Source organism: Mastigoproctus giganteus, chromosome 9 (genome assembly GCF_048544385.1).
Source record: "Mastigoproctus giganteus isolate SK-2022 chromosome 9, ASM4854438v1, whole genome shotgun sequence".
In the NCBI taxonomy this organism is placed as follows: Eukaryota; Metazoa; Arthropoda; class Arachnida; order Uropygi; family Thelyphonidae; genus Mastigoproctus; species Mastigoproctus giganteus.
Window position 1 is genome coordinate 18,411,029 of NC_143583.1, and position 26,673 is coordinate 18,437,701.

Consider the following 26,673-nt stretch of genomic DNA (forward strand, 5'->3'; position numbering starts at 1 on the left):
AATTAAGCATCTCATGCGACCCAAACTCGGCAACCATCAATGTCAGAAGGGGCATCTCTCAGGATAGGACGATGTCAACTACCTATTTTGTTGCAGTTTTAGCGTCATTCATAGCCTTACATTCCCACTCCAGTTCCTATGCAGATGAATCAAAGCTGTTTGTCACTTCTGATAGTCCACACAGGGCACTGGAAATCAGCAAAAATCTCTCTGTGGAAAGGGATCTTCTTGTCAAATATCTTGCAATGGCTGGGCTGAAATGGAACCATGAAAAAACTGTAAAGATGTCTTTCATCAAATACTCTCGTCCCGCACAAACGCAACCGAGGTTGGGAACCTCACTTTTCGGGAGCATTTCCGATGAATGAGATTAAATGTTTTTCTCGACCAGGCTATCATTATTAGTTAAAAGGGCTTCGGAGTGGTTCTACTTTTGGCTCTTTCTTTTCACCATTCTGTAGTTAGCTGGACCGAAGCAAGCCTCAACAAGTAGAATCTCTATTTCCTTAATTTTAGTTGATCTTTAGCCCCAATAGGAATGGAAGTTAACCTACTAGGTGACAAGGGCATTTTCCCTTTTCGTTTAGTTGCAGTCTTCCTCAATCGAGACTGTTCAGGGAAGTCTATGCTTTTCATATACCAATTCGTCAACTGTTTTAAGAATAGATGAGTTCTGACTCTCTGAGGGCGGATTATTTGGCAGATTTAAACCATACGCAACAAAATTCAAGTGTCTCATGCACTCTAGCGACAGGGATTTAGAAGCAGTCAATCGACGAGATACCGCTCTATTTAGCGAGCCACATGGGACAGTTGTACCCATTGTGACTTGATTGTAACTTGTAGACGTTGGACTATCTCTTAAGAATGTAAGATGTTTATCGAGCTTCTGTAACTCAATCTACACAGTGCAGAAGCACCTGAATGTGTTGTCTCTTAGACGAAGAAGGGAGGCCAAGAGCCTTTCCCTTCATTTTAAGATCGCATTCTTTTGAAAATTCACAACGGTATCAGCGTTTATTTATTATTGTTTTGGCATATTCATAACTCCATTTCCTTCGTCCTGGGTTAATGATGCGACTTCATTACTGTTTTTACATGCCCATACCTTTGTTTCTTTCATCTTGGATTAATGATATGATTTTATATGGGTATTGTAAATCATTTTCAAGCGTAACAACTCCAAAATATAGCTTTTTCCTGTGTTTTAGATTAAGCTCCAAGATTTTTTGCAAGTACTTTTAAAGCACTCTGTGCACAGATCGTGGAGTGTTACTGAGATCTCCGTAGCTGAGTGGTCAAACTCGAAGGTACATAAGTACACAGGCTTTAAGTGACCGCGATTCAAACCGCTTGACTACTAATTTTCGATCAATACTAATTTCGATTCTCTCTATCTTGGGAATTCCTTTTCATTTTATGAGCATGGGAGGATCAAGACTGATGAAGATTCATAAATCTTGGCCCATACAAATCTGTCCACTAATTTAGGCATTTTAATTATGACCTGTAATCTACCTTTAATTTTAAATTAGTAATAATGTTTATATTCTTTTTATTTCCTTGTTTTATTTTTACCCCTATTTATTACTGGAATCTTATAAACCTCGCAACTTACACTCACTGGCCAAAAAATTAGAACCTTTACTGAATATCTAATAGGAATAACTTTTGCCAATTATAGCTCCGTACATGTGACATGGACTCCACTAAGGTCTGAGGGTGTCCAACTACAGATTTGAACTTTCTTCCATCACGATATTTCCAGCGAATATATTGCAGTCGGTAGAGAAATGCGAAGGCGAACTGTCTTTTTGAACACATCTCAACTGGATTCCGATCTGCAGAGTTAGGGGGCCACGATAGATAGGTTTTTTTTTGGAGTACCGATTTCTGCCTCATTTCTTCCTTCTAGAGTTGCGTTCTCTTTTCATCTTCCACTCACTGTATACTTTTGAAATGGTTGCTTTCGCCATACCAATGATTTTCTTTCTTTCTTTCCCTAATTATGGCCCCTGCTAAACGTGCTCCAAAAGTGAAAAAGACAGAAGGAGATAGAGCATCTGCAACCAAGCGCGACGATGAACACCTGCATCTTGAAACCCATCGGAGCATTCTCCATAAATTTTGTTACTCAGAGAATTATACGTAGAACTCTATTTGTTTATAGAAATATTCTGGTAGGAGTATCTGAGGCGAAGAGAGGTGACTCAGTTATCGAATAATTTGTGTGAAATGTTTGGCGATGCATACTAAAGAGTTTTGGGTTCATACACGGACGCAATGAACATGAACAGAATGATCTAAAAACAGATCTGTTTTTAGTTACCTCATTACCACTAAAAGTCTGACCAATTGTTCATCTTCTACGGATGGGGAACCGAGGGGTGGAGGGTCAGCTACTGAACATGCAACACGTGCATCGTAATCAACCTCGAATTGCAAAGAGAGAGAGAGAGAAAGCAGTTGAAGCATGACATCTCATTGTTCCTGATCAGCGTTGCGTATAAAAGACGCATTCTGTCACCAGAAGAGAGAGAGAGCCATTTAACCTGTGCACGTGATAGTCTCTAGGCAGTTAATAGTCTGTCTGACTTTTTCGTTTCCACCATTTAACCTGCACCCAACGTTCTACGAACGACCGCGTGCCCTACAGAATGACAGAAAGAGAGAGAGGGAGATAAAGATAAGGCATGAGGGAGGAGCTAGGAAACGCTTCAGCAGAGGAACAGAACAAAAATACCACACACCAAAAAACATTGAAGTTGAGAAGGAGTTGTCTCTTTAGTTTGGCTCTCACCTGAAGGCAGCATGGAATAATGTCAACTGGTCCACTCACAACAGAATAAACGTAAGGAAAGAGACAGATTGAAGCCGGGTCATGTGACAAGTCAATTTATTATTTGCGGACTCAAAGAACAGAAAGAGCTTGTCACACAAATGTCCCCTTTATTGAGGCACTTTAGGTCACAGCTAGGTGGCGCCAGAATCGCAGACAACCTAGACGATGGGGGGGGGGGTACTGTAGGATGAGGGTAGCGATGCCGAAATCTGACAATGATTTTAAGGAAATATCAGCCGAATAATGAATGAGCAAAAGGGCCCCTCCGACCCCACCTCTGACGGGCATGTTATTAGGGGACTGTCGCCAGGACACCGGCGGTCCATAATCTACAGATAAGTACATTCACAGACTGCCTGCGATTACGTGCATTATCCCTTCGGCGAAGGTAACGCCGGAGAGTGTCCGGAGTCGATTGAACTTTTTCCAGAAGTTGTCCGCGACTCCCCGCTCCACGTCGGCAAGCGGCAGCGTCTCTATCGCGCGCGCGCAACACCAACCTGCCGACGTCCTGCAGGGTCCCGGCTAGTAGATGTGCCGGTGGCATTCGTACGTACATTCCACCGCACGTGTTTTATAATTACGATCTCCTGCGAACAGAAAATCCCGACGCCTGTAACGACCGCTCTCCATCATCAGCTGGAGATGGGGATAAAAGGAGCACTTTTAATGCGTGTCCAAACCTGCTGCTCCTCGAGGGCACTGGGCGGGCGACGTGACAACTGCGTACGCCTTGCCCGCGGGCCAGGCGGGTCCTCGGAACATTACAGTTGATTGACCTCTTTCGAAAGCACATACAGGATGGCGATCCTCGTTGCAAATAGCAGCCCGGTAATGACAGAAGCAGCGAGAAAGACATCTGGACTGCGAAAATGCTTTTTGGAGTTTCGCAGACTGAGTTTCATATAGCTCAAGGAGTTGCAGACCTTGGACAAAAGTAGCTGGCGCCGCTTCCTACTGCGTTCTCTGACAAAACACCTGCTCCGAATAGGGGATTAAAAAAAAACCGGTGGTACGTCCGCATGGATCTCCCTGTAGTGTGCAAATTTTTGTTGATGTGTCGGTTTAAAGACATCACCGATGTCCAGAAACATTGGAAATGTAACTGGTCATTAAAATTATTTATTTTTTTTTTTTAATTGACATTCATTTAGGTGAAATAAAATAAATGGTGTGATAAGAAATTTAAAACTTGATTCGTACTTCTGCGAACTTGTTTTGTTGTTTTAAATTCTACTCGCACCATTTTATTTTATTTATATTTTGTTTCTTATAACAAAAATTAACTTAAAAACAGGCAATTTTTCTCAATAAACAAGAGATTATTCAGTTATGTAACTGCTTTTGTAATTACTAAAGTTTTCCTTCGTACCTGGGATTTATATCTGTATATTCCTTTCGCCTTCTATTATGGCATCATGAATGCCATCTTGAATTCCAGGAAATAGAACCAGTGTGAAACAATTTAAATATTAACAAGATAGAAAATCAAGCTACGTCCGAGACCAGTTCTTCGAACATATACCTGGATTCATTGACCACACCCTTCAGTCTAATAAATATGGATGCAATACATTATGCGGCCAGTTAATTAAAATACAACTCAGCCATTGTTTCACCTGCATACCTTACTAGACGTGTATTGAAGATCATAATTTTACAACTCAATATTACTTCCCTTTCGTTTATATGACCCTCATGATGGAGGTCTATGTTAACAAGTGCACGTTTCTATTTTGCTCTCCATCAATAACAATGTCATCTGAGGACGATAATTCTTCAGAGCATCTCTTTTTAGATCTGATAACATTGAGTGGATAGCAATCATATTTAGTTATGGTTATAGTAATGAAGTTTATAGCTGATTATCGAATTTTAAGATGGTTAACTGCTTTGGAATCAGTGGTTAAAGATGCCACTCAAGACCATCTGCACGAAAGTGTTATCTTGAATAGATCCCAGCATGGGTTCTTGAAAGAGATGCCATGTCTGGCCATTTATGGTAAATTATTATAAAGAAATCATTAAATAATTTAATGGCTTGGATACAAGAAACAATTTCGATTTTATATACGTATATTTTTGGTAAATCTTTAGGTACTTACATGGAAAGCTGCTGTATAAACTGGAACAAATTTGGATTGCTGGCAAGGTTCTACTCTGTATCACTACTGGCTGAAAGACACAAGACAGAGAGTTGACGTAAATGGTCACTCCGGAATGGATCACTGTATCAAGCGGAATTCCTCAGAGATTTGTTTTTTTACCCTCTACTAAATTTAGGCGAAGAAAGAACCATTTTCAATCAAACTATGCTGCGGGAGTTGAAGAATTTGATATTTCGCAGTTGTGTGCCTATACAGAAGCGCTTTTTTCTATAAAAAAAAACATAAGATTTCACTGGAGTGGTGCCATCAACGCCAAGACTGGACTATGTAACAGTGGAAAAAAGATCGCCTGGACTGATCAGTTTCGATTTATGCTTTTGGGACCAATGGAAGGGTGAAAGGGTGGCTTGAGTCCGCTCATACCGTTAGAGGGTCGTGTTATCTCCAATGAATATCTTTGTCGTATCGACCAATCTCACTCTGAATGCTTCATTTTTACCCATATTCTTTCAAGACCACAACGCAACTGTCCACCATTCAAAAATTGTATCTGATTGGCTCGATGAACATTCCCAAGATTTCCAACCTTGGTCGCCTGATTCTCGAGATATGAATCAGTTGAGAATGTCTGAAATATGTTGGAAAGGACAGTTCGGCTTCGCAGTTATCTACCAACCACTACGCAGCAGCTGATTAATGGAAGAAAGTTGAAATGTGGAGCCAGACTCCCTCAGACACCTGGTGGATTACATGCGACGTGTACGGGTTCTAATTAGGACAAAATATAGTTCTACTAGATATTGAATAAAGAATTTTAGTTATTTTTATACAGTGAGTGTAGAATAAATACTAAAGATTTAATAAAAAAAATAATAAAATAAACCAACAGAAGAGATGGTTCATAATAATGTAGTTGGCTGGTCTGGCTGAATGACAATGAATCAGCTCTGCTTGTCACGAAGGACACTGGATTTAACAAAGGAAAGGTTTGTTGTGTGTTTGCTGAAGACAAAAGTCTATTGAGATAGCTAAACTTGCTTAGGGCACTGCTAGTCTTATTTCAGATATCACAGCTCAGCTACGCTTAGACAGAACGTCTATGGAAATAACTGAAGAAGTTCCGGTCCGTTGTGAATTCCGGTAATGATTTTAAGCAGTATCCTAAAATAGCATGTATTAATTGCAGTCATATATTTATTGAAGCAATTTACCTCCCAATTCAGACTGCTTAGTACACATACTAGCCAAAAAGTACGAATTCAGTATGGAATCGGACCGTGTCTGTTTCGCATAACAGCAAGTTTGTGGTGCGGCATGGATTCTTTAAGGTGTTTTAGTGCGTTTTGGTCTAATTGTAACCATTTTTTCAGAAAAATACCACGTAGCTGCGACAAATGACTTCTTTGCTGAATAGCTCTCTCCAGCACATCCCACACATTGTCAATAGGATTGGGATCAGGAGAATGTGGGAGCTAGGGAAGATCGTGGAAATCCGTGTCATGTTCTTCGAATCATTCTTACGCGATTCTGGCACAATGCGCTGTTGCATTGTCATCCATAAAGTGGCCATCACTTTCAGGATAAAAGCGTAACATCGCAGGGTGCAATAGACATGATACAAAATTCAGGTACTCTCTGGATGATATTCGACCTTCCACCGGTATTAACGGACCGAGTTCGTGCCAGAACATTCTTAATATCATGATACCACCTCCAGATGCTTGAGTTATCTTAACAATGCAAGCAAGGTCATTTGTTTCGTGAGGTTCTCACCACTCTCTGCCTACCATCAGTGCAAAACAAAGTGTGTCGTGATTCTTCTGACCATATGCCTTTCTTCAACTGTTCTACTGTCCAATCATTACGTCCTCTGCACTGCTGAAAGTGGATTTTTCTGTTTTTATCAAAAAAAAAAAAAAAATGGCTTTCGAATAGGTGACTGCAAATACTGAATTTCTTCAATTTTCTTGGTTGAATTCGAACTTTGAATTTCTTCAATGGACTTGGTTGAATTCAAATGTTATTTGCTGCACAGTGCAGTGGATGTCTTATTTTTCCGTACAGTCCTCCTTAGAGTACGATTACTTTGCTCTTGAAGTATTGTTTCTCTGCCACATTTACGCCTTTGAGTTGTCGAAGAACCCCTTGCTTTCCAGTCATTAAAAACTTTTGAGATGGATGTTTTTGGTGGTTATCTTTCGTTTCTTGATTTGTGGTTCCTGCTAAACGTGTCCCCACGATAAGACTCTTTTCAAAGTCTGATAGATCACATGTTTTCCCATTCTGGCCTCGGATTACTGCCGTCGAACAGCTTTGTACAGTCTTTATACTCAATGAGGCAACACTTCATCATCCCAAGTAAAGCTTTCTTTGCATCTACAGTGTATTTGCATTTATTCGGTCTGTGGCTATCGTAATACAACGGTTCATATTTTTTGGACAGTGTGCGTATATCTTTAATGTAAAGGTTTCAAATGCTTGATCCGACACAGGTGGTAGAATCTCATCTGGACTTGTCTTGTATAGCTTTTGGACACAACAATCCGGATGATGTCACCCAAACCAAGCTGCTCTGTTTTGTTCAGCGTTAACCAAAATCCATATCTAATTCTTCATTTAGACTACGTAATTAGGAAAACTCCCTTGATGGCAAGCATCTCGTCTTGCCCAGATACGTGGAAGAGTAGTAGCTCATTTCTTTTGCTAACTTCGTGAACCTTAAACTTTTAGCGTGTAAAAGAAATGCGTTTTAGTAGTTGAACGCTTGGAAGAAATTGATGCATGGTTGTTGTTGTTGTGGTGGCAGGGTTTAAGAGGATCAGCGACTAAGGCCATATTGATTCGTGTATACTGTCTGTAAATTGTGTGTGTGTGTGTGTGTTCTGTGGTCGATTTTCTGTTTTCTTGACAAAAAACCAGTTTCCGGTCGAAAGAACCATGCTAACCTCTCCTGAGACCGACTAACTCAGCCACGTTGTGAAAATGGCCCATCAACGGGACTTGAACTCAAGTCTTTTCCAGCCGGTGTGGGAAGGACGGCGATTCTGCCAACTGAAGTACACTAAAACCAGCCTGTGAAATGCTAAGAGCTTAATGGACTTAAAAAATGATGGAACCATTTCCTTTTTCAAGTGCAGAAAATGATACCTAAAGCGTACTATTTTCTTCAAATATTTATTCTATAGATTGGGAAACTAGTCTACGAAAACAAGATGGCATTGTTCAAAGAGAGGCCATCTTCCAAAAAGTTACTGAGAAAACAATATATACATCTTAAACATTCAGCAGAATTGGCTTTTTAAATATGCATCAAGCTTTGTCCTCGGGGCTTTCTCAGTTACTACGTTAAGAAGAATACCCCGCCCTCTACACGGTATTATTGCTCTTTGTCCTTGAAGCGATCGAGTTGCCATTCATTTCTCACCTCTAACAACGCAGGTAGGTCAAAGTTCAATAATATCGAGTTTTCCTCGTACTGCTGATGATGAGAGTGTACGTACCGATCCTACGTTGAAGAAAACCGATCGGTGTGTCGCAATTCATTTTCAACGAGGATTACAGGAGTAACGATCAGGCTTTAATGAAACCGAGGAGCTAGATACTTATCTCCTTCAATGAGTTTCTTAGTAATTGTGCCTCGAGAAAGAGAATCGAAAAACAAGTACAGCACATTTTTAATTTGTAATGGCTTTTTAATTATCCGTTCAAACTGCGTTGTGTACGTTTGACTTATTACATGGAGCGAAACATTTGACTCCCTGTCCAGCTAGAGGTATGTTGTCGCTACTAGCAACCGGTATAGTTTAATCGCATCAGTTGTTTAATTAGCGTTTCAATGGTTTTTGCTCGTGAGCTAATAAACTCTGACCTTAATGACTAGAGAGAGAAAGTTACCGGTTTCACATTACCCCACATGGCTTGGAGTTCCTAATTACTCCCATTATCTTCTTTAAATTCGTCCCCCTTTTGTTAACAACCCTAATTATTCAGATTAATATTATGCTTCTTTGTCTATGTCGAGACACTCATCATTTGAGCAGGCCCACAAATAAGATTTTGAGGTAAACAAGAAAAAATATCGTTAGTGATGGCCAAAGCTGTTTTGTCTGACTACGTTTGCTACTTAGTGCACTGATTTCATATTGTAGAGGACCTTTGGCACAAGTTGCCTTGATATTGCACTATTCTAAACTAAATAACACTATTTAATAAGGAAAAATAATTATTGCTGAGAACCAACTCTCGTCGAACTAGTTCACTAAGATGTCACAGATTGTCTTAGTGAATATGGAGCTGATACAGATGCGTGTTTTCTATTACAGACACACCTCTTGACCTCTCTCGCGCTCTCTTATCATCTCGCATTCCGGTGATGACGCCCGGTTCCCCAGAAGACGCTAGAATGACCTCTGCTCGTTCACTGATGACACCGCCGTCAGAGCCAGAAGAGCGTCGATCAGTGTCAAGTGATGGCCTCTCTCCCAGTGATGAGGTGCGTATTAGAAAAAATAAAACAATTATAAAAAAACTTAAAAAAGAAAAATAAACTTTTTTTGAAAAATCAAAATAATAACAGTAAATCATAACTATAACATCACACCTTAGTATTATTTGAATAATATGAAATGTTATTAGTTGAATTCAGTGAATGGCTGGAAGTCCTGCTTATTGAATTAGTAGATTGAAGAGATAAGAAATAATTATTTTTATATTATGTGAATAGTCTTTGCTCAAGAACGTTGCTTTTACTTCTTCAGTCTCTAGGAAGTGACATACGGCCCCCTGTTCTCAAGAAAGGCAGAGAACGCACTCTATTACCGTGTGAAGTATGTGGCAAAGCTTTCGACCGTCCGTCACTGTTGCGGAGGCATATGCGAACCCACACAGGTAAGACAGCTGCTGTTTACCACTTTCGCAACGCTTCTTAGAAAGAATGAAACGTGTCGTAAGATTCGAGACATGACGCGAATGGACAATAATATTTCTGTGAACTGAGCTGATTTTTTTTCTTCTGTTTTCTTTTTCTTCTTTATTCTCAATCTCTCCCTCTTTCTGTCTATTATTGTCTAGCATCACGGAGCAGAACGAATCATTAATTATCTATTATTAGTTTTTATCAACGTGCAATACTGCTCTTTGCTCATTGGAATGTGACTCTGTAAAAGTAGATCACCTTTATTATGACTCGCAAACGTGTTTTAGAGAGTAAATGGTAGCGACATCTACAGGAGCTTCGTAGAAACACAATATCGGCTTTCTGGACATAAATTATGAATGATTCGCATAGATTTGCTCACGGATATTCGTAACCATGGTTGCTTATGAGCGAGTGGCGACATCCCTCTCTCTGGAAACCGGGTCTGTGGTGATTTAGAAGATTACAGAACCATTTCTAAAAGCCTTAAAGATATCTCTTGCTTTCTGTTCTCTGTCCCCACCTCTCTGATAAGAGAACCCATCTGTTAAGACTCATAAGAGGGGAGGGGGGAATTCGCATTACCTGAATCTGTCGTCTAACCCACCACCGCTACGGCCCCTGGCGAAAGGGAGGAAAAATACTCTCTCCAAATGACAAGTTGGTCGCTCACTTTGTAACAATACCCCGAATGGTCCCCTCGGTAGAGGTGAGTATTTGTCACTGGGTTTATCACTAAAAGAGGGAATGAAGGAAATGGGAGTTATTCAACGAGAAGAAATAGACAAAAATAATCTTTTTTTTTTTGCTTCTTTGTTTTTTAAAGCTAAAGGTACTCGAGTCATTATCGTGATGCTATGATTAATAAGCGTTCATCAGAACAGGTTTAAAATGGTTCTTCAGCAACGGAAGTGAAGCTATTAAAGATGGTAATAAATGCATCAGAAGGGGAAAAAAGAAGTAATTAACAATGTAAAGCAGGAAAATTTAGCGATCTAAGAGGTCATTTACACGAGCATTCAAAAACCCGAATTAGAAGGGATGATTTGCTCGTAAAGCCATTGGGTAAACCAAGAAATGCAGAACAAATCATATGCTTTGTGGCAATAATGCTACATCATATTTCAGGTACCTCAGGGCTTCCTGAAGAACCTCCCAAGCTCAGCTCTAAATGCTATGACAACAACTGAGTTATGGTACTCATAGTCCTGACATATACCGAGATGAGTCGCATGTTTATTCGGGTCAGGCTTGAAAATAGGGGCGTTCGGATACTCTTTGGAGGGTGGTGTATAATAATTGCAATTATTATTGGAGGATCTTGGAATGTTTATCAACATTTCTTTCTGAGTATGTCAAATCAATTAACGCTATGATGCGTCAGTATGAATAAACAGCGTGACAATTGCTGCCACCTGTCTGCAAGTTTTTAATTATCTATAGGGTTTCAAAATATACCTCGGGGTGATTAGAGGTCTCGCCTTTTAAGAAGGAATAGGATGCGTGCGCGTGTGTATATATTGACAGTTAAAAAAGAAGATCCTGTCAAAAATATTACAGAAGCGATTTTCCCGAGAACCGAAGAGCGTATTCTATTCACCCCCCACTTCCTATCCCCTATGTACGTGCCTCGCGAGAGTGCAGTTTCGCAAATAAACTTCGTGACAAGAATAATTTTTTAAGCCAACTTACTGTCTTTGGGGAAAACGTAAATTAATTGCCGTAATATATCCGTACATTTGAGCAGGGCATACAAACACAGGTGCTCCACCGCGCGCGTGCAACGCACACTCGCGTACACACACACGCACACGCACTGACCCACTTCGCAGAGTTCGTCGCAAATAACGTGGTGAGACAGGATCAAACTGTGCCGTAACACCTGTGTGCATAACAGAAGCAGGTTTGTCCACGGTCGCGCTCCGCCACCCTCGGTAGACCACGCTTTGCTCTTCCACAGTTTCCGGAGTCAGCACTGCGCCATGAAAAGTAGGCTTAACTCCTGTTGCTTCAATAGGCCCTTCACTGGTGGCATCTGCAAATGATGGTTTCAGCGCGTGCGAGTTACGGGCATCTGTCTCTCTCTCTCTCTCTCTCTCTCTCTCTCGTTTTTTTCGTGGGGTGGCTGGGAGGAAGGGGAATTCTGAGCGTCACATCCTCCACGAATGCTTAGCTACATCTATCACCTGCCTCCACTAGCTTCCGAATTGGAACAAACGCCGTTATGTTTCGTATGCACTGTGGGCGCTGTTGTGGAGAGGGACACAGAAAATACTTCCTTAAAACTTAGCTTCCCCCCCCCTACCGTACACACCACTGGAAACATCGGGCACGTGAAACACGCATGGGATGGAAATGGACTTCAAACTTTATATTGTATATGTGCGAGATATGCCTCTAAAAATAACTGATCCTCCTTATTCTAAAAGACGAATTTATGACAATCAAAAGATTTACTAACTACAAATAAAATCCTCTTAATACGCATCAGAATATGCTGTGATCACCGGATCAATCGATTAAATAAATTTCAGGTTTTGTACCTTCAGTTTCCACCCCTTTCCCCGTAAATAGAGAGAAACCAGGAATCAAGGATTGATCTTTGATGTTGGAAGATTCCAAAGACAAGTCACGCTTAATCTACGACTTCAGGGTTAGACATCTAATCCGTAAATTAGGTTTAGTGTAGGACTTAACAGACAGTGGTTCAGTGGTTTCTGCCTCGTTAAGTAAGGGGAAGCTCACTAAGTGAGAACCCTCGGTGTGAGTCCGTTTGGAGGACTCTGAACTCTAGTCTCAGAATTTGATCTCGCTCGCAACTTTGACCCATGACTTCAGTGATCAGTTCCTAATGACAATGAAATCCTTTCACTCCAGTCCGTTAGTTACATTCAGAGAAGCAACCAATTTGCAGTGATCGCACATAAGTTTATTTTAAATATATTAATATTATTATTAGTAGTAAATAAAGTTTATTTTAATTAACGTACTTCACACTCATAAACGATGAAGCAAAAAAGGAAATTGGAAAGCATCAAATCGCGAAGAAAACCAATTTCATCATCAATCCCTGAACCTTTTGTGCTCACTAGCAGAAAAGTGGTCGGATGTCATATTGCTGGCTCGTCGATTCGTGTAATTGCTGACAGCTAACACCATTCGAAGTCGACCATCAACGGTGTAATCATGAAATGCAAGAGTGACGGTACCACCACCTTTCAGCAACACACATGGAGGCGACGGAAACTCGTTCCATGTGACCAGAGGGTACTCGAAAGGGTAGAACGACAATCTTGTCAGGCAACCTTGCAAAACGTCAACCACGAGACCTCAACAGGATTAAGTTCTGTACGAACACACTATATACCGAGCTCCACAGTCTGTTTTTTTAAGAGCGAGCGGCAGATCATAAGTAGCCAACTGCAAATCAGCAGTTAATTGGTTGCATGGTACAACGAGCCGTAATTGGTTTGTAGAACAGTAAAAATCGGTCCTGTGGAGCGATGAATCTCACTAAACTCTACTCCGACCAGATAGTACACTTACTTCAACACTTTGGACAATTCCATTGCTGAATCATCGATGTGGAAGTTCTTTAATATATACCCATGTTTGTTTCAACAGAAAACAATGCAAGTGCCTGTTTAAACCTTGTACAACGCGTATGGAAACAACTGGAACGCCGGTTAAGCGCCAGACAAATACGTCCTATATCGGTAATTCAACTGGTCACTGTTCTCAAGGAAGAATGGAAGGCTATCAATAGAGTCTACAAAGTCTCAATGTTAGGACTATTGTTGTTTTCAATATTTATTAATGATATTGATGAAGGTATATCAAACTTAATGCCTAAGTTTGCAGATGATGATGCGAAGGTTTGCAGGGTGGTTAACGATAGTAATCAGGGTGAGCTACTTGCAACATGGTCTAGGAAAATTGGGTCGATGGACTGAGAAATAGCAGTTGAAGTTTAACATTGACAAATGCAAGGTACTGAATATGGGTAGAAGTAATTCTAGTGTAACTTATCAGCTGTGTGGTGCTACACTCAGCTTAGTGTAAAATGAAAAAGACTTGGGGGTAATTGTGCAGTCAGATATGAAATTTCATGAGCAGTGCAGATATACTGCCAGAACAGCTCATGGCGGTTTGCGTATGGTATACAACAATTTTGATAGCAGGAATAAGCAGGTGATTATCCCTTTGTACAAGGCCGTGGTTTGGCAATATGTGATATTCAAGATGCCGATCTTGAGTATTGTATACAGGTCTGGAGGCCTCACTTTAGGAAGGAAGTAGATCTGCTGGAACGGGTGCAGAGAAGGGCAACCAGATTGGTGAAGAGAACAAAAGGGTGCTCTTACCTAGAAAGGCTTCAGTTTTGCAAATTGCAACTTCTGGAGGTTGGGCACTTGAGGGGTTATCTGACTGATGTGTTTAAGGCCTTGATTGAATTTAGTAAGCTGAATATTAATGGCATTCTTCCTCTTTCTGAGATTACACACTTGAGGGAACATAAATTCAAGTTGAGGAAGGATGGTTGCAGGATAGATGTACTGTAGTTTGCCTTCAGTCAGCGGGTGGTTAATTGATGGAACCGGCGTCCATCTATTGTTACGCAAGTGGATGGTTTGCATAAATTCAAGGAAGAACTAGAAAAATTCTTGTAGGGTATGAATGGGGACGTTTGTAAACACTAAGCACTTCCCCCCATATTTTTTGGTTGATGCTATACAAGCTTACTTTCTTGCATCATTTGCCACTACGATATCCAAATACTGTCTATAGTTAGTTGATGGAAAGCCTACCCAAGAAGGTAGAGTGCGTCCTAACGGCGAAAAGGCAGTGGCATACTATTTGAAGTGAGTGGTAGTTATGTCATTGTGAAACAGACTTGTGTCCAAATACTTTTTGGAGGGTAGGCTACGTTAATAATGAACATCACATATCAAAGAGCCAATATCGCTTTAATTTTTAGATTGTAAAGATTATCCTTTCAACAAATAAGAATTTATTCGAAATTAAACTAATTAAATTACAATAAATTAAGTTTAAAATATTTAACAATTTTTTTCAAACATTAACAACTACGTTACAGAATGAAACTTTCCGGATAAAAATCTTAAATTTCCAAGGTAGTTAGTACATTTAATAATTAGGCTTACTGTAGTGAGACTTCAACATTCGCAATTTGTATTAACAATCATTAAAGGATTATTAGAAATGAGTCTTTTACAGCAGTTAATGATTTTGATTTTGAATTGTATGATTTTGAGATGAACAAAAGTTTTGAAGAGATTATGCTTTAAGATTGAAGAAATTACAAATCCTTTATAACCGAAAAATTAATAATTATTTAATTAAAGTCAGTAATAATAAATCATCCTTAAAAATGATTTCAATTATATAGTTTACATGTAATAATATCGAATTTAAATTTAAGAGTGCCATATTTAATAAAGGGTAGATTCAAAGGAAATACCTCGAAGCACAACGATACTATTAAAGGTTTGCTTATCCTAGTTATGCGTCTCTTTGAATTCCCTTAAATGAATAGTAAGTCAAATTCCTTTTGACATATTCAGGCTATCGCTGACTGATGTATCTGTGGTACAATGCTGTCTGTATGTCATTTGCATACCATTATATAAACTTGTCTCGATTCAGGGGCTACTTTTAATGGTCTTGGCATTCAGCTTCAGCCACCAGGTGGCTGCCGATTATTGTCGCAGAATGAAATTATGCTCAAATTAGGTTAAGAAACTTAATTTGGAGAAACGGGAAGGCTTGAAAGTGAGGCTAAAATCCAGGAGATGTTGGTTGATAAAAGTCCATTCTGCCAGAATTGGGATGGCGTATGCATACGGACAGACAGTCATACCAATCTTGCATTTCATGCCATATGGATATTTCACCCGGAACCGATAGGGACCTACCGGTTTCATATAAAGGGTAAAAAATTTTCCGTTTTGTATATCAAAAAGGATACCGGTTAGAAATGATGCATTCTGAACAATTTGATCATGAAATCAAATAGTGATTTTCGCGTATCCGGATTGATTGAATAAAGCTATAGAGCAGAGTGGAAGTAGGGACAAAGTCTAGGTTGGGTACTCTCTCCATTGATGATGATGGCGTGATCTTTGCCATATGGCTCGAGGCACGCGACAGCAGGAAACACCTGCGCTTGTTTACGATGAAATGATGGATTCAACTACTGCAGGAATAAAAAAGAAAGAAAGAAAAAAAAAAACAAATAAATGCAACGCCATTTCGGTGCCGAAAAAAAGAAGGCTGAACATTGTGGGTGTTCCCCCCTCTATTCGCCACATGTTGCTTTCTGTATTAAAAGTTAGGCAGGCTTCCTGAACTGCTACAATCTAACCACACATGACTAGCATGATTAGCGAAATTCTCTCTCTTTCTAAATTACTTTTTCGATTCTTCTACTCTTGGATCCGCCTTTATCAGCAGTTGACCAATCTTACTACTAGACCAGCTGATTTACATATACTAGTTTTTCCGGCTTGTTCATCCTTTAGAGGCGGGGTATCATGCGAAATATGCCCTTACATAAAAACAAATGCTTTGTGGGCGAGTGACTAGGAAGAGAAAGATGTTCTCCTATATTAATTGCTTGGAATGGAAGTTAACCATTTAAACATAAACTCGTGATTGCATGGCTGGTAAAAAAGAGAAAGGTAATTAGCAAAACCTCAGAGATCCGGAAGTAAGTGTCAGGAAGTCTGACTTTTCTGGAATTGACACTCGCTGTACGTCCATGGAAAGATTCGTCCACATTTTATTTCTTTCTCTGCAGTAATCATAAAGAACACCGGCAGAGAAAGAACGATTTCAATTATAATGAATACGAGTTGTTCACTTCTTTTGTTACATTATTTTCAAACAGCTGCTTTCTTCTTTAAAGTATAAGCAACGAGGTCTCTGACTTTGAGAATTACGTTAATTATTTGTGTTCTTTGTCGATCCAGAGGAACGCAGTTGATAGTAACGGAATTAATGACCTGAAAAGGGGTTGGCAAAAAAAGTATGTCAATGCCGACAGTGGCCGTGTTGAATAACCACAAATACAGACAACGTTTCAAGTAGTAGCGCATGTGCATTAGCATGAAATAAAAATAAAGAGAATTACATAATCATGCAGATTTGTTTTCATGATTACCGCAATGCCATCGTGATCATGTGTGGTAACACCAAAAACAAAAAGGGACTTGAAACTGGCTTTAAAACATGTTATGTATCTTTTCTCCGAATTAAAAATAAATAAATAAAATTGTTGAAATGGAAAGTGATCGAGTGATCGCATTTTGTGACATATAAAATTATCTTATCCGAAACCATATGGAATGTGGATTGATCTATCCCATAAAGAGTTGTTGTTGTAGTTTGGTTATAGAAGCATCAGCGACTAAGGTTATAGTGTACCGTGTATATTGTTTGAAAATTGAGTGCGTTCTGAGGTCGATTTTCTGTTTTCTGGATGAAACACTCGAGTTTCCGGGAGAAAAAAAACCATGCTTTCCTCGCCTGAGACCGACTAACTCAGCCACGTTGTGAAAAGGGTTCATAAAATTTCTCCCATCATCGACGGGACTCGAACTCAGGTCTTTTCCACCCGGTGTGGGGAGAACGGCGATCTTATCAACTGTGCCCACGAGGGCCCGTATGGAATAACTTATCGGAGACCATTGGACTTACATTCTCCATTTTATTATGCAAGAAATATTCCATTTTTCTCACACCAAATACTTTTAAGAGCATTAATTAGTTAAGAAAACAATTTAAATGTATACAATAATTAATTCAATATTTTTACTCATTAAATACGTCAAGTAGGTCAAACGAGAATCTACAAATTCCTTTCGATAGTACTTCAAATGTTATAATCCCCTGTAGCAATGTTATACCGAATATATTTTTTAGAAAAATTATACATTTTTATTTCTGTTCAAGGAAGGTGTTTCTATTTTTTTTTAATGGTTGCCAATTTATAATCAAAGATAATTTCAAAAAGAAAATTACAGTGCGATAATCGTAAGACTGATGATAATCAATCAACACCATAAAATTTACCATTTCTGATGTTTATAAATATTTGTATCGGTCTGTTGAAAAATTAAGCTATTTAAATACGTAGCACTTATAAAATTTATAACGGAGGCCATATTTAACCTGAGGGATTTTGCAATTTTGAAAGAACATTTTAAATAGAAATTGTTCAAAATAATAAATTTGAAAATTTGAAATTTTATATCGCACTTATAATTAATCGTACCATTTACCACGATTTGTTCTGTATTTTAATGAAAGATTCCTATTGGAATGAACTGGAATGTGAAATGCTATATAAGAAATTTTCCATTCGAGTCTTAAGTCCCACAAGATTGCATTAAAAGCTGAAACAAGAGGGAAAGCCTTGTTTTACAGCTGGAGAGCAATGAGTTCATCACATATGATCAGAATTTTTACAGATTTATTTAAAAGTCACCAGCGTAAGCGAAATTTTTAAATAATTAATTTTAATATTAATCTTAAATTTTCCGAAAAATCATGGAAACATTAGTGACTTAGCAGACATCCTCTCCTCGCCGCTGATCATCGTTTTCGTGTATATTGATTCTGTGGTGTCAGCAACACGGTGGTTGGACACTGGAGGACTGAAAACGAGTGTGCTGGTCGGATGAGTCTAAATACCTTGGGCAACATGCCAAATGACGCTTTCGTGTGTTGCGCAAACAACAAGAGTCCATGGATCCAACTTGCATGGTGCCCATCATCCAGGCAGATAGCGGTGGTTACTTAATATGGTGTAGTTTTTCTGAATAGAACTAGAACCCCTGGTAAGTATAGATCAATTGAGGTCTGCTGGCTCTTACGAGACCCTGCCATGTTGCATTTTCCCAAACAGAAAGGGGATCTTCCAAGACCGTGATGCACCACGTCATCGGACCAGCACTGTGCACGAGTGGTTGGAGGAACAATTCGTGCACAATGCGGGATATTATCCACCTTGATTGGCCTCCAAATTCTCCTGACCTCAATCCAAACACCTGTGGGATGTTTCGGAATGGGAAATGAGGCATATGGACACGCAGCCATTATGTATTTCGACACAGTGGAAAGCGTTGCAGGCAGCATGGCTGCAGATCTCTACGGACGTTTTCAGACATCTAGTGGAGTCAATTCCTATGCCTAGGTAAATGATGGCCCAACACGGTATATACAAAAATGTGGACAACCGCCACATTTTTGTATAAAGTCAGTACAGTTAAATGATATCACTGATGAAAAAAGCTGACTGTGGTATATATCTACGGTTGCGGATTCCTACCAAATTTTCAAAGTATATTCTGTTACCTCCTGGATGGCTCTAAATTAAGTTCCGATTTCATAGCATTTCTTCTCCAGCTTCCCTACAGAAATATTACCATAAATTTGGAAGAGGAACTCCGATTCATTTCAAAATTTCAGTGATTACTTATAGAGTATTTTAGGAATCTTAGTAACAAATTTTCACGTCAATGAGTCGACTTATTTTGTTATAAATCATAAATCATGAATATTTGCTGATGTACCTGAAAGGTGACGCATTTAATGCACATTAACTACTCGTTTCTAAACGTATTTAACTGAATTAAATATGGAAAATAATATTTCTTCTCTTTTTAAAGTAAAAACGACATTAAAATTCTATCCAACAGCGTGAAGTGTACTAATTCTGCCAATTCGATGCACAACTTCACTCTATACTTGTTAAAGCAATTCACGTCCACACCAGTGCCCCCTCGCGATCTTTGTTAAGTACTGAACCAGTTTATTTTATTGCGCTTTTTTTTTTTTTAAATATTTTTACCACAGTATCACGCTTTGGTGTTTTATGGACATTGGTATTTGTTAGATATTATTGTTTAAGCTTGGAATGCTAATAGAAGGACTGACAGCTCGCTAGAGCTGTAACAAAAGGGTGGACAAATGACTGCGAATAAGACAAAGATTAATCGGCCCAAATACGAAAAAAACATCTAAAAAAGATGGTTGCGATAACGAAGTAACAGCTGAAGCCATCAAAGACAAATCTCTACTCAAGGACCGCCTGTGGAAAATCCCTACTTTTAACCAGTTTAGAAAGGAAGGATTTTCTTTGAAAACAACTGACAAGCTGGTGGAAGTAGATCAAAACTCAGTGGTCGCATTAATTCCAGAGCTTTTCGTTGTGTACCAATTGTGACCTACTTTAGAAAACTTCCAGGCTTCATCCCCTCTGCGAAAACCCCTTCTCTCGTTGTTTTCTTAGCGTTTAAGAAAATGTTTAGTTGGCTGCTTTCTAAATTATTTCGGATACAATACCTTTCCAGTTAAGTTTTATGTATAAGTACGATAGATGGAAAGATATTGTATTTTCTCGTAATCCATGATTATCTAACATTTGTAGATTTTTTTTCCTTTCTACACTCGAAATCCAACCTTTACTAGACGAAAATAATAGGCGTCTCTCTCGCTCTCCAGTATCTTCTCTTCTTTTTCTACTTCCTCTGATCTTTTCCTTTCTAGTTTCATTTTATTCTATATGATTTTTTTTCTCTTTCATACATTATTCTTATCCTATATCCTCTTTCTTTCACGCCTACGCGCGCTTTGGCTTTCTATCTTTTCCTTTTGTCTATCTTCTTCTTCTTCTTCTTCTTCTTTGTCTTTCTATTTATATTTTCTCTTTCTTTCTATTCTCTCTCTCTCTCTCTCTTCTCGTACAGTTGCATTTCTGTCCTTGTTTTTATTAAACCCCAAACGCAAAAGCTATTAAAACCTATAGTACTCAGTACCGTGCGTTGAGAAGATGAAAGACGATACTTGTTGGCATTAGACTTGAATTTCTGTAGATTGTAATTTTCAAAAAAATACGTGTGAAAGGATGTTCTTCCAGAAAACGGAAGTTGAAGGAATATTTATTCCTTTTACTTCCAATTTCCTTCAACAATGAGGAAGAATTAAAGTTGGTTCTGTGATTTCATCATCATGATCAGCAGCAGCCGTTTTCAATCCACTGTAGGATGAAGACCTCTCTAGCAACTTTACACTTCCTTCTGTTTTGTGCAATGGCCATCCATTTACTGTCCACGAACTCTTGAATTTCTTCTGCACATCTCGATTGTTATCTTCCAGGTTTTCTTCTAGCTCTTCTTGGATACCATTCTGTTATTTTCTTAGTCCATCTCTCATCATGTCTTCGAGCTATGTGTCTTGTCCAAGACCATTTTAGTTCTTTACTTTTGATAAGAATGTCCTTTACTTGAGTTTGCTGCCTAATCCATGTGTTTCTCTTCTTATCTAACAGTCTGATTCCCAATATAATTCTTTCCATTCTTCGCTGTGTAGTTCTCAGCTTCTCTTCCATTCTTTTGGTGAGTGCCCAAGTTTCACTTTCATAAGTCATGGTGAGGAGTATACATTAGTTCATTATTTTACGTTTCAGACAAATTAGGATATTGCTCTTCAGTATGTGACTATATTTCCTGAATGCTATCCATCCAATGTATATTCTTCTCTTGACTACCAGCCATTTATCATTATTACAGCTAATGACTTGTCCCAGATAAGTATATGAATCCACCATATCAATTTCTACTCTTTCAACGATAATATCCCTTTCTTTGACATACTTGTTCATCATTGCTTTTTTTTTAACCATATTGAACTTTAGTCCGAAATCCTTACTAACTCTGATTAACTGATTAAGATTTTCTTCTAATTCTTTGGGATTGTGGCTTATGATCACAATGTCATCTGCAAATCGTAAATGGTTTAGGTACTCTCCGTTCACATTGACTCCTTTCTGAGACGTCCAATCTTTTGAAAGCTCCTTCAAGGCGAGTAAACAACTTCGGAGATATTGGGTCTCCTTGTCGAACTCCTTCCTCAGTTTTAATTTTTGCTATTGACTTTGTCTAGTCTATAAAGGAGGCAGCGTTTTCATATATTTTCTGTGAATTACGGTGCAGAAGCAAAAAGAAGAATGAAGTCAACCATTTCATGAATTTGACGCAATAGATTCTATCGCCCACCCTTGAGCACTTCATATCTACAACCCTCAAGATAAGTTCATATTTCATCTTTGTGAAACTGCATTCCGTATTGTGTTCCCTTCTGTACATGTCCTACACCTTAATGCTCAAGTAACCCAAATTGTCTGGCATGGCTAAGTTAATTGTCTCAGTTATCTGGGGCACTCTATCTTAGTATTGTGACGACTTAAAATAAGCTTCAGTACACCTAGTGCTGCCTAAAGTAAATATAGTTGTCATACTTGAAAAGAAAGAGGAAAAAAATAGTGAGAGGTGAAAGGTAAACGAATTGTTTACAATTTCTCAACCTCATTAACATAAGGATATTACGACAATTTAATTGCAATAGATAGTAGCAAATATTAATGAAGGATAATTGCGTTTCCATCTTTGCAAAGCGGGTTATTTGCAATAGCCATGGTCCTTACTTTATGAACAACCCCCGTGTAACTTATTCTAGTACAAGGACAAAAATGAAAAACGTTGCGTTCTATTTTTGTCACCAACACATTTTAGAATAGTCCTAATAAGTCTTCGAGTGTATTTTTGAAGTATCTCGAACCCAGGTCGTGCTCACGACTTTCTCGATGATTTATGCAGACTGCTGAATGTATTTAATAAAAATGAGTAATGTGTTTACACGCAGAAACACGATAAAGCAATTCTTCAAACAACCAAATCCCATACATCCTACCACTGTACCAATTTAGGTGCGAGGCCAAATGCCCTGGGGATTTTGCAAACTTATTGGAATTTAAGGAAAAATACAGCCTGCGTAGAAGAAAGAAACCAGAACATGGCTAGAGAGGAGATATTATCGGGCTGTGTCATAAAGTAAGAACTTACAGCGTGTAGAGAAACCAGCAAACTCATTTAACAATAATATCCTTCCCCCTGAGGGTACTCATTTATAAAATTAACGACAAACTATCGCTAGTTTTTATAGAGGCATAAAAAATATAACGAACATTCCTGGATATTAATCTCCAATTGTTACCAGGTGGGCTACATAAATTTTCTTTGTGATCAACACTCAACTTTACCAATCGATTTTAAACGACGCATTTTAAATCTTTCTTTTATCCTTGTGATTCTTAAGTCCTATTTCTTATAAACGCGTCATTTTAAAAGAAAACCGGCGTTGGCACACTTTACAAATGACAGAGCAGTTGAAAAACAATAACACTTAACCTCACATTGTGAAACACGAACCATTCTGGGTCATAGCTTTGTGATCATATTTGTCAAAGAAAAGTATATCTAGATGTCAGGTGTTATCTTGTAAAAGGTATCGCGTTTCATATCCATTTTGTACCATTTTGCTTTGTCCCTCACACACCAGAAACGAAAATTGAAATATGATCGCGGGCGTGGGCTATTTTAATCATTTTCTATCGAGGCGGTGACTTGATTTCAGAAGTGCTTCAAATTGTTCAACATTTTCCTGAATGGCTTGGGAGGAGAGAGAGAAAGAGATAAAGCTGTCTGGAAGTTCGTTGGCTCGCTAGGTGAGATTTCCCTCATCTGTCACTCAGTAGTATATTTTAGAGAAGAAAAATAAAATAAAATAATTGCCGAATCCCACACAAAAAGTAATGAAATAAAATAGGAGTGTCAAAACGAAAGTAGATAATCGATAGTCAATAAAACATTTTTGTCTTGACATTTTTAAGTTCATATTAAATAAAGTTAAAATTTTGTTCTAAAAAATAGGTAAATGTATTATGAAGAAAATTTAATATACTTAAAAAGGTGTGAAGTGTTCGCGAGCGAGCGCCAAAAAAATTAGACCGATTATAACATTTTTCTTAGTAATAATTCTTTTTAATTAAATTTCCTGTTTCTTCTTTTTGTTTCTTCAGGTGAAAAGCCTCACGTTTGTGAAGTGTGTGGGAAAGGATTCAGCACTTCAAGTTCACTTAATACACACAGGCGAATTCACTCCGGAGAAAAGCCCCATCAGTGCCATGTATGTGGAAAACGGTTTACCGCCAGCTCTAACCTGTATTATCACAGAATGACACATAGCAAGGTAAGTTTAACTTGGAAGAAAGTAGAAATATAAGTTATTTCTGTTTTATGAACCATTAAGGATAATTATGAGGGCATCCATCTGTGGACCGTGGAGAGATTCATTTGGATCGAAGAAGTGCCAACGTATCGCCAGTACATAAAGCCAGCTCTAAGAGCGAAGTCAGTAACTACAGACATGTTGGTCTGACTTCAGTGGTAGGGAAAATCTTGCAGACAATAATTAAGAGTGCAGTCCAAGGACATTTAGATATAAATGGCATTCTGAAGGACACATAACATGGTTTTGTTAAGGGAAACTCATGTTTAACTAACGTGATAAACTATTTTGTCACAGTTACTCATGAACTAGATGTAGGGAACAATTTCGACATAATTTATTTGGACTTTAGCAAAACATTTGACTCAGTCCCTCATGAGAGGGACTGAGTCACTCTTGGGGAATTATAACCCCAAAATAACTTATACGCTTGACGGGGTATAATTAAAAAGGGAAGAGAGGAAATTACGATACAGAGAGAGGTATGACGTTTATTGAGCAAGGTAAAGAGACAGTCAAGAAAGTCCATGGTGTTCTATCGATGATTTATCAAACAATATCCTGTAAAAATAGGGTGGATATAATCCCACTGTATAAGGCAATTGTAAGACCGCATTTGGAACTGTCTCCAAATATGGAGATCTCGTCGATATTGAGCATCTTGAAATGGTCCAAAGAAGGACGACTCGCATGGTGAGATTGGCAAAAGGGTGACCTTACGAGGAAAGACTTCGATTATGGGGGCTACTGAGCTTGGCTACCAGGCACTTTAAAAGGGACTTGATTGAGGTTTTGTCTCTGAGAGGGGTTGTTAAAATGAATCCAGGCGGAATTTTCACTTTTATAAAGAATTTGAGAACTAGGGGCTTAAATTCAAATTACAGAGGAAGAGGTTTAGATTATATTGTAGGAAGTTTTCTTTTAGCCAGCGAGTTGTTGATTACTGGAACAAGTGCCTTCGCAGGTAGTTGAGCCTGACAATTTGAAGAATTCAAAGCTCAATCGGATGGTTACCTACGTGAGAAGGGAAGAAAATGATTTGTATTTTTTTATCTATTTGGTTTTAGTCAGGTGTAGCAAAATCCGGCAATTATTATTATTTTGTTTTGCATTACACATAATATTTGTTATCAGTTTGCTAAATTTATAAATAATGTTCTTTGTTGTTCTTTGTTCATTATGTCAATAGTAGCAGAAACGTGAAATAGGTGGTTTATTTATTTATTTATTTATTAAAGTTCAGGGGGAAATAAGTAAAGTACATTACAGGAATGTTGACTGCAATTAAATTTTGAGGCTCGTCTTGCTATTTCTTTATTATTTTGTTAAATCCCAGAATATAATTTCGATTTTTATTAAAACTCAGGTGTAAACAAGTAATATTACAAGACGTTGAGTTAATATTATGGTGCGAGATATTTTCAGTGAAATGAAAATAATTACTTTTATATAATTAATTATTAACACGTTAATTAGTTATTTAATTTCAGTAATGTGTACATTACCAAACTTATGTCATTATAGCCTGAATTAAAAATACGTCTTGCAATGTAGCAACAAAGAGTAAAACTTTCTTTTGCATTGAACTCAACAAGTACTGAAAGCCAGCCTCAGATTCCAATACGGAAATCGCTCTTACTGGTTTGTAGACAGCGAAGTGTCTTCACACACATCACGATGAAATCACCGGAGGAAAGAATGGTTCTGGACCCCTCCCCTAACTACAATCACCTTGCGGCGAACGATTGCATACATTCAATGTGGTCAAGTGAGGGTGAATAACATAGCCTTTATACTCCTGAAGCCATAGAGCTTTGTCGTTTCCTCGGGGTACACTGGAGGTTAATGCCTTGGGAGTAATCCCGATCTCTCTCATTCTGTGTGTGCATATATATATATATATATTTATTTATTTATTTATTTACACACACACATACGTGTGTTTGTGTGTGTATGTGGTTGGTATAAACCATGGGTCCTCCGTACCACGCCATCAGTAACTGGTCATTCCTCCTTTAGGGAGTTTCTAAATGTTTAAAACCAGAGAGCAAAGATGCATCTTCCTATCCATCCAGCTATCGAAGTAATTAATAACACAAACGCGTTACCCAGCAACCGGATGCAAACTATCGCTCCCATTCTTCAAGTATTTCACGACCTCATTAACGAATGGAGTAGTCTCAACCAAACTTTGAACATCGAGTTAGTATTCTTTTCCAAACACACTTGGCAGCTGAATGAACTCCCATAGCTCGCGGCTTGTATACGGCTACGGAGGGCAGAATTCTCGTAACCGCCGATAGGAACAGGAAATCCGAAAGTGATGGCTCATTTGTGTGCGTCATCCTCAAAGAGATGCTGAATAAATTAATTGGGAAATGTACTCAAAGCCGTGAGAACAAGACACTCGCTTTTAACGATTTATTGCTGGCTTAGGAAAAAAAAGGAGATAACTTATCTTTGAAATCTCTCTCTGCCTTTCATATCCTCTCTCTCTGATTTTCGAAATGTAAATTTAATTCCACGTTTTTTAAATGCAGAGCACAGAAAATAATGCGCAATTGCTCTCTTTTCTAGTGAACACATAAAATTGCATTGGGGACAAGGTTAGGGAAACAATGAAGAGTAAGAAGAGTAAAGTAGAATGAGAAGAAGGA

The 26,673-nt window shown here is 38.5% G+C and overlaps 1 protein-coding gene across 1 annotated transcript in view; it reads left to right on the forward strand.

The window, feature by feature from the left end:
- LOC150080060 (uncharacterized) overlaps positions 1–26,673 on the forward strand; it is a 123,657-nt gene that overhangs the window by 31,472 nt on the left and 65,512 nt on the right. The window contains exons 3-5 of the mRNA XM_090381113.1: positions 9,273–9,442; positions 9,708–9,837; positions 23,808–23,977. Coding sequence (XP_090237239.1) covers positions 9,273–9,442; positions 9,708–9,837; positions 23,808–23,977 — 470 coding nt within the window. The remainder of the gene's footprint in view (positions 1–9,272; positions 9,443–9,707; positions 9,838–23,807; positions 23,978–26,673) is intronic.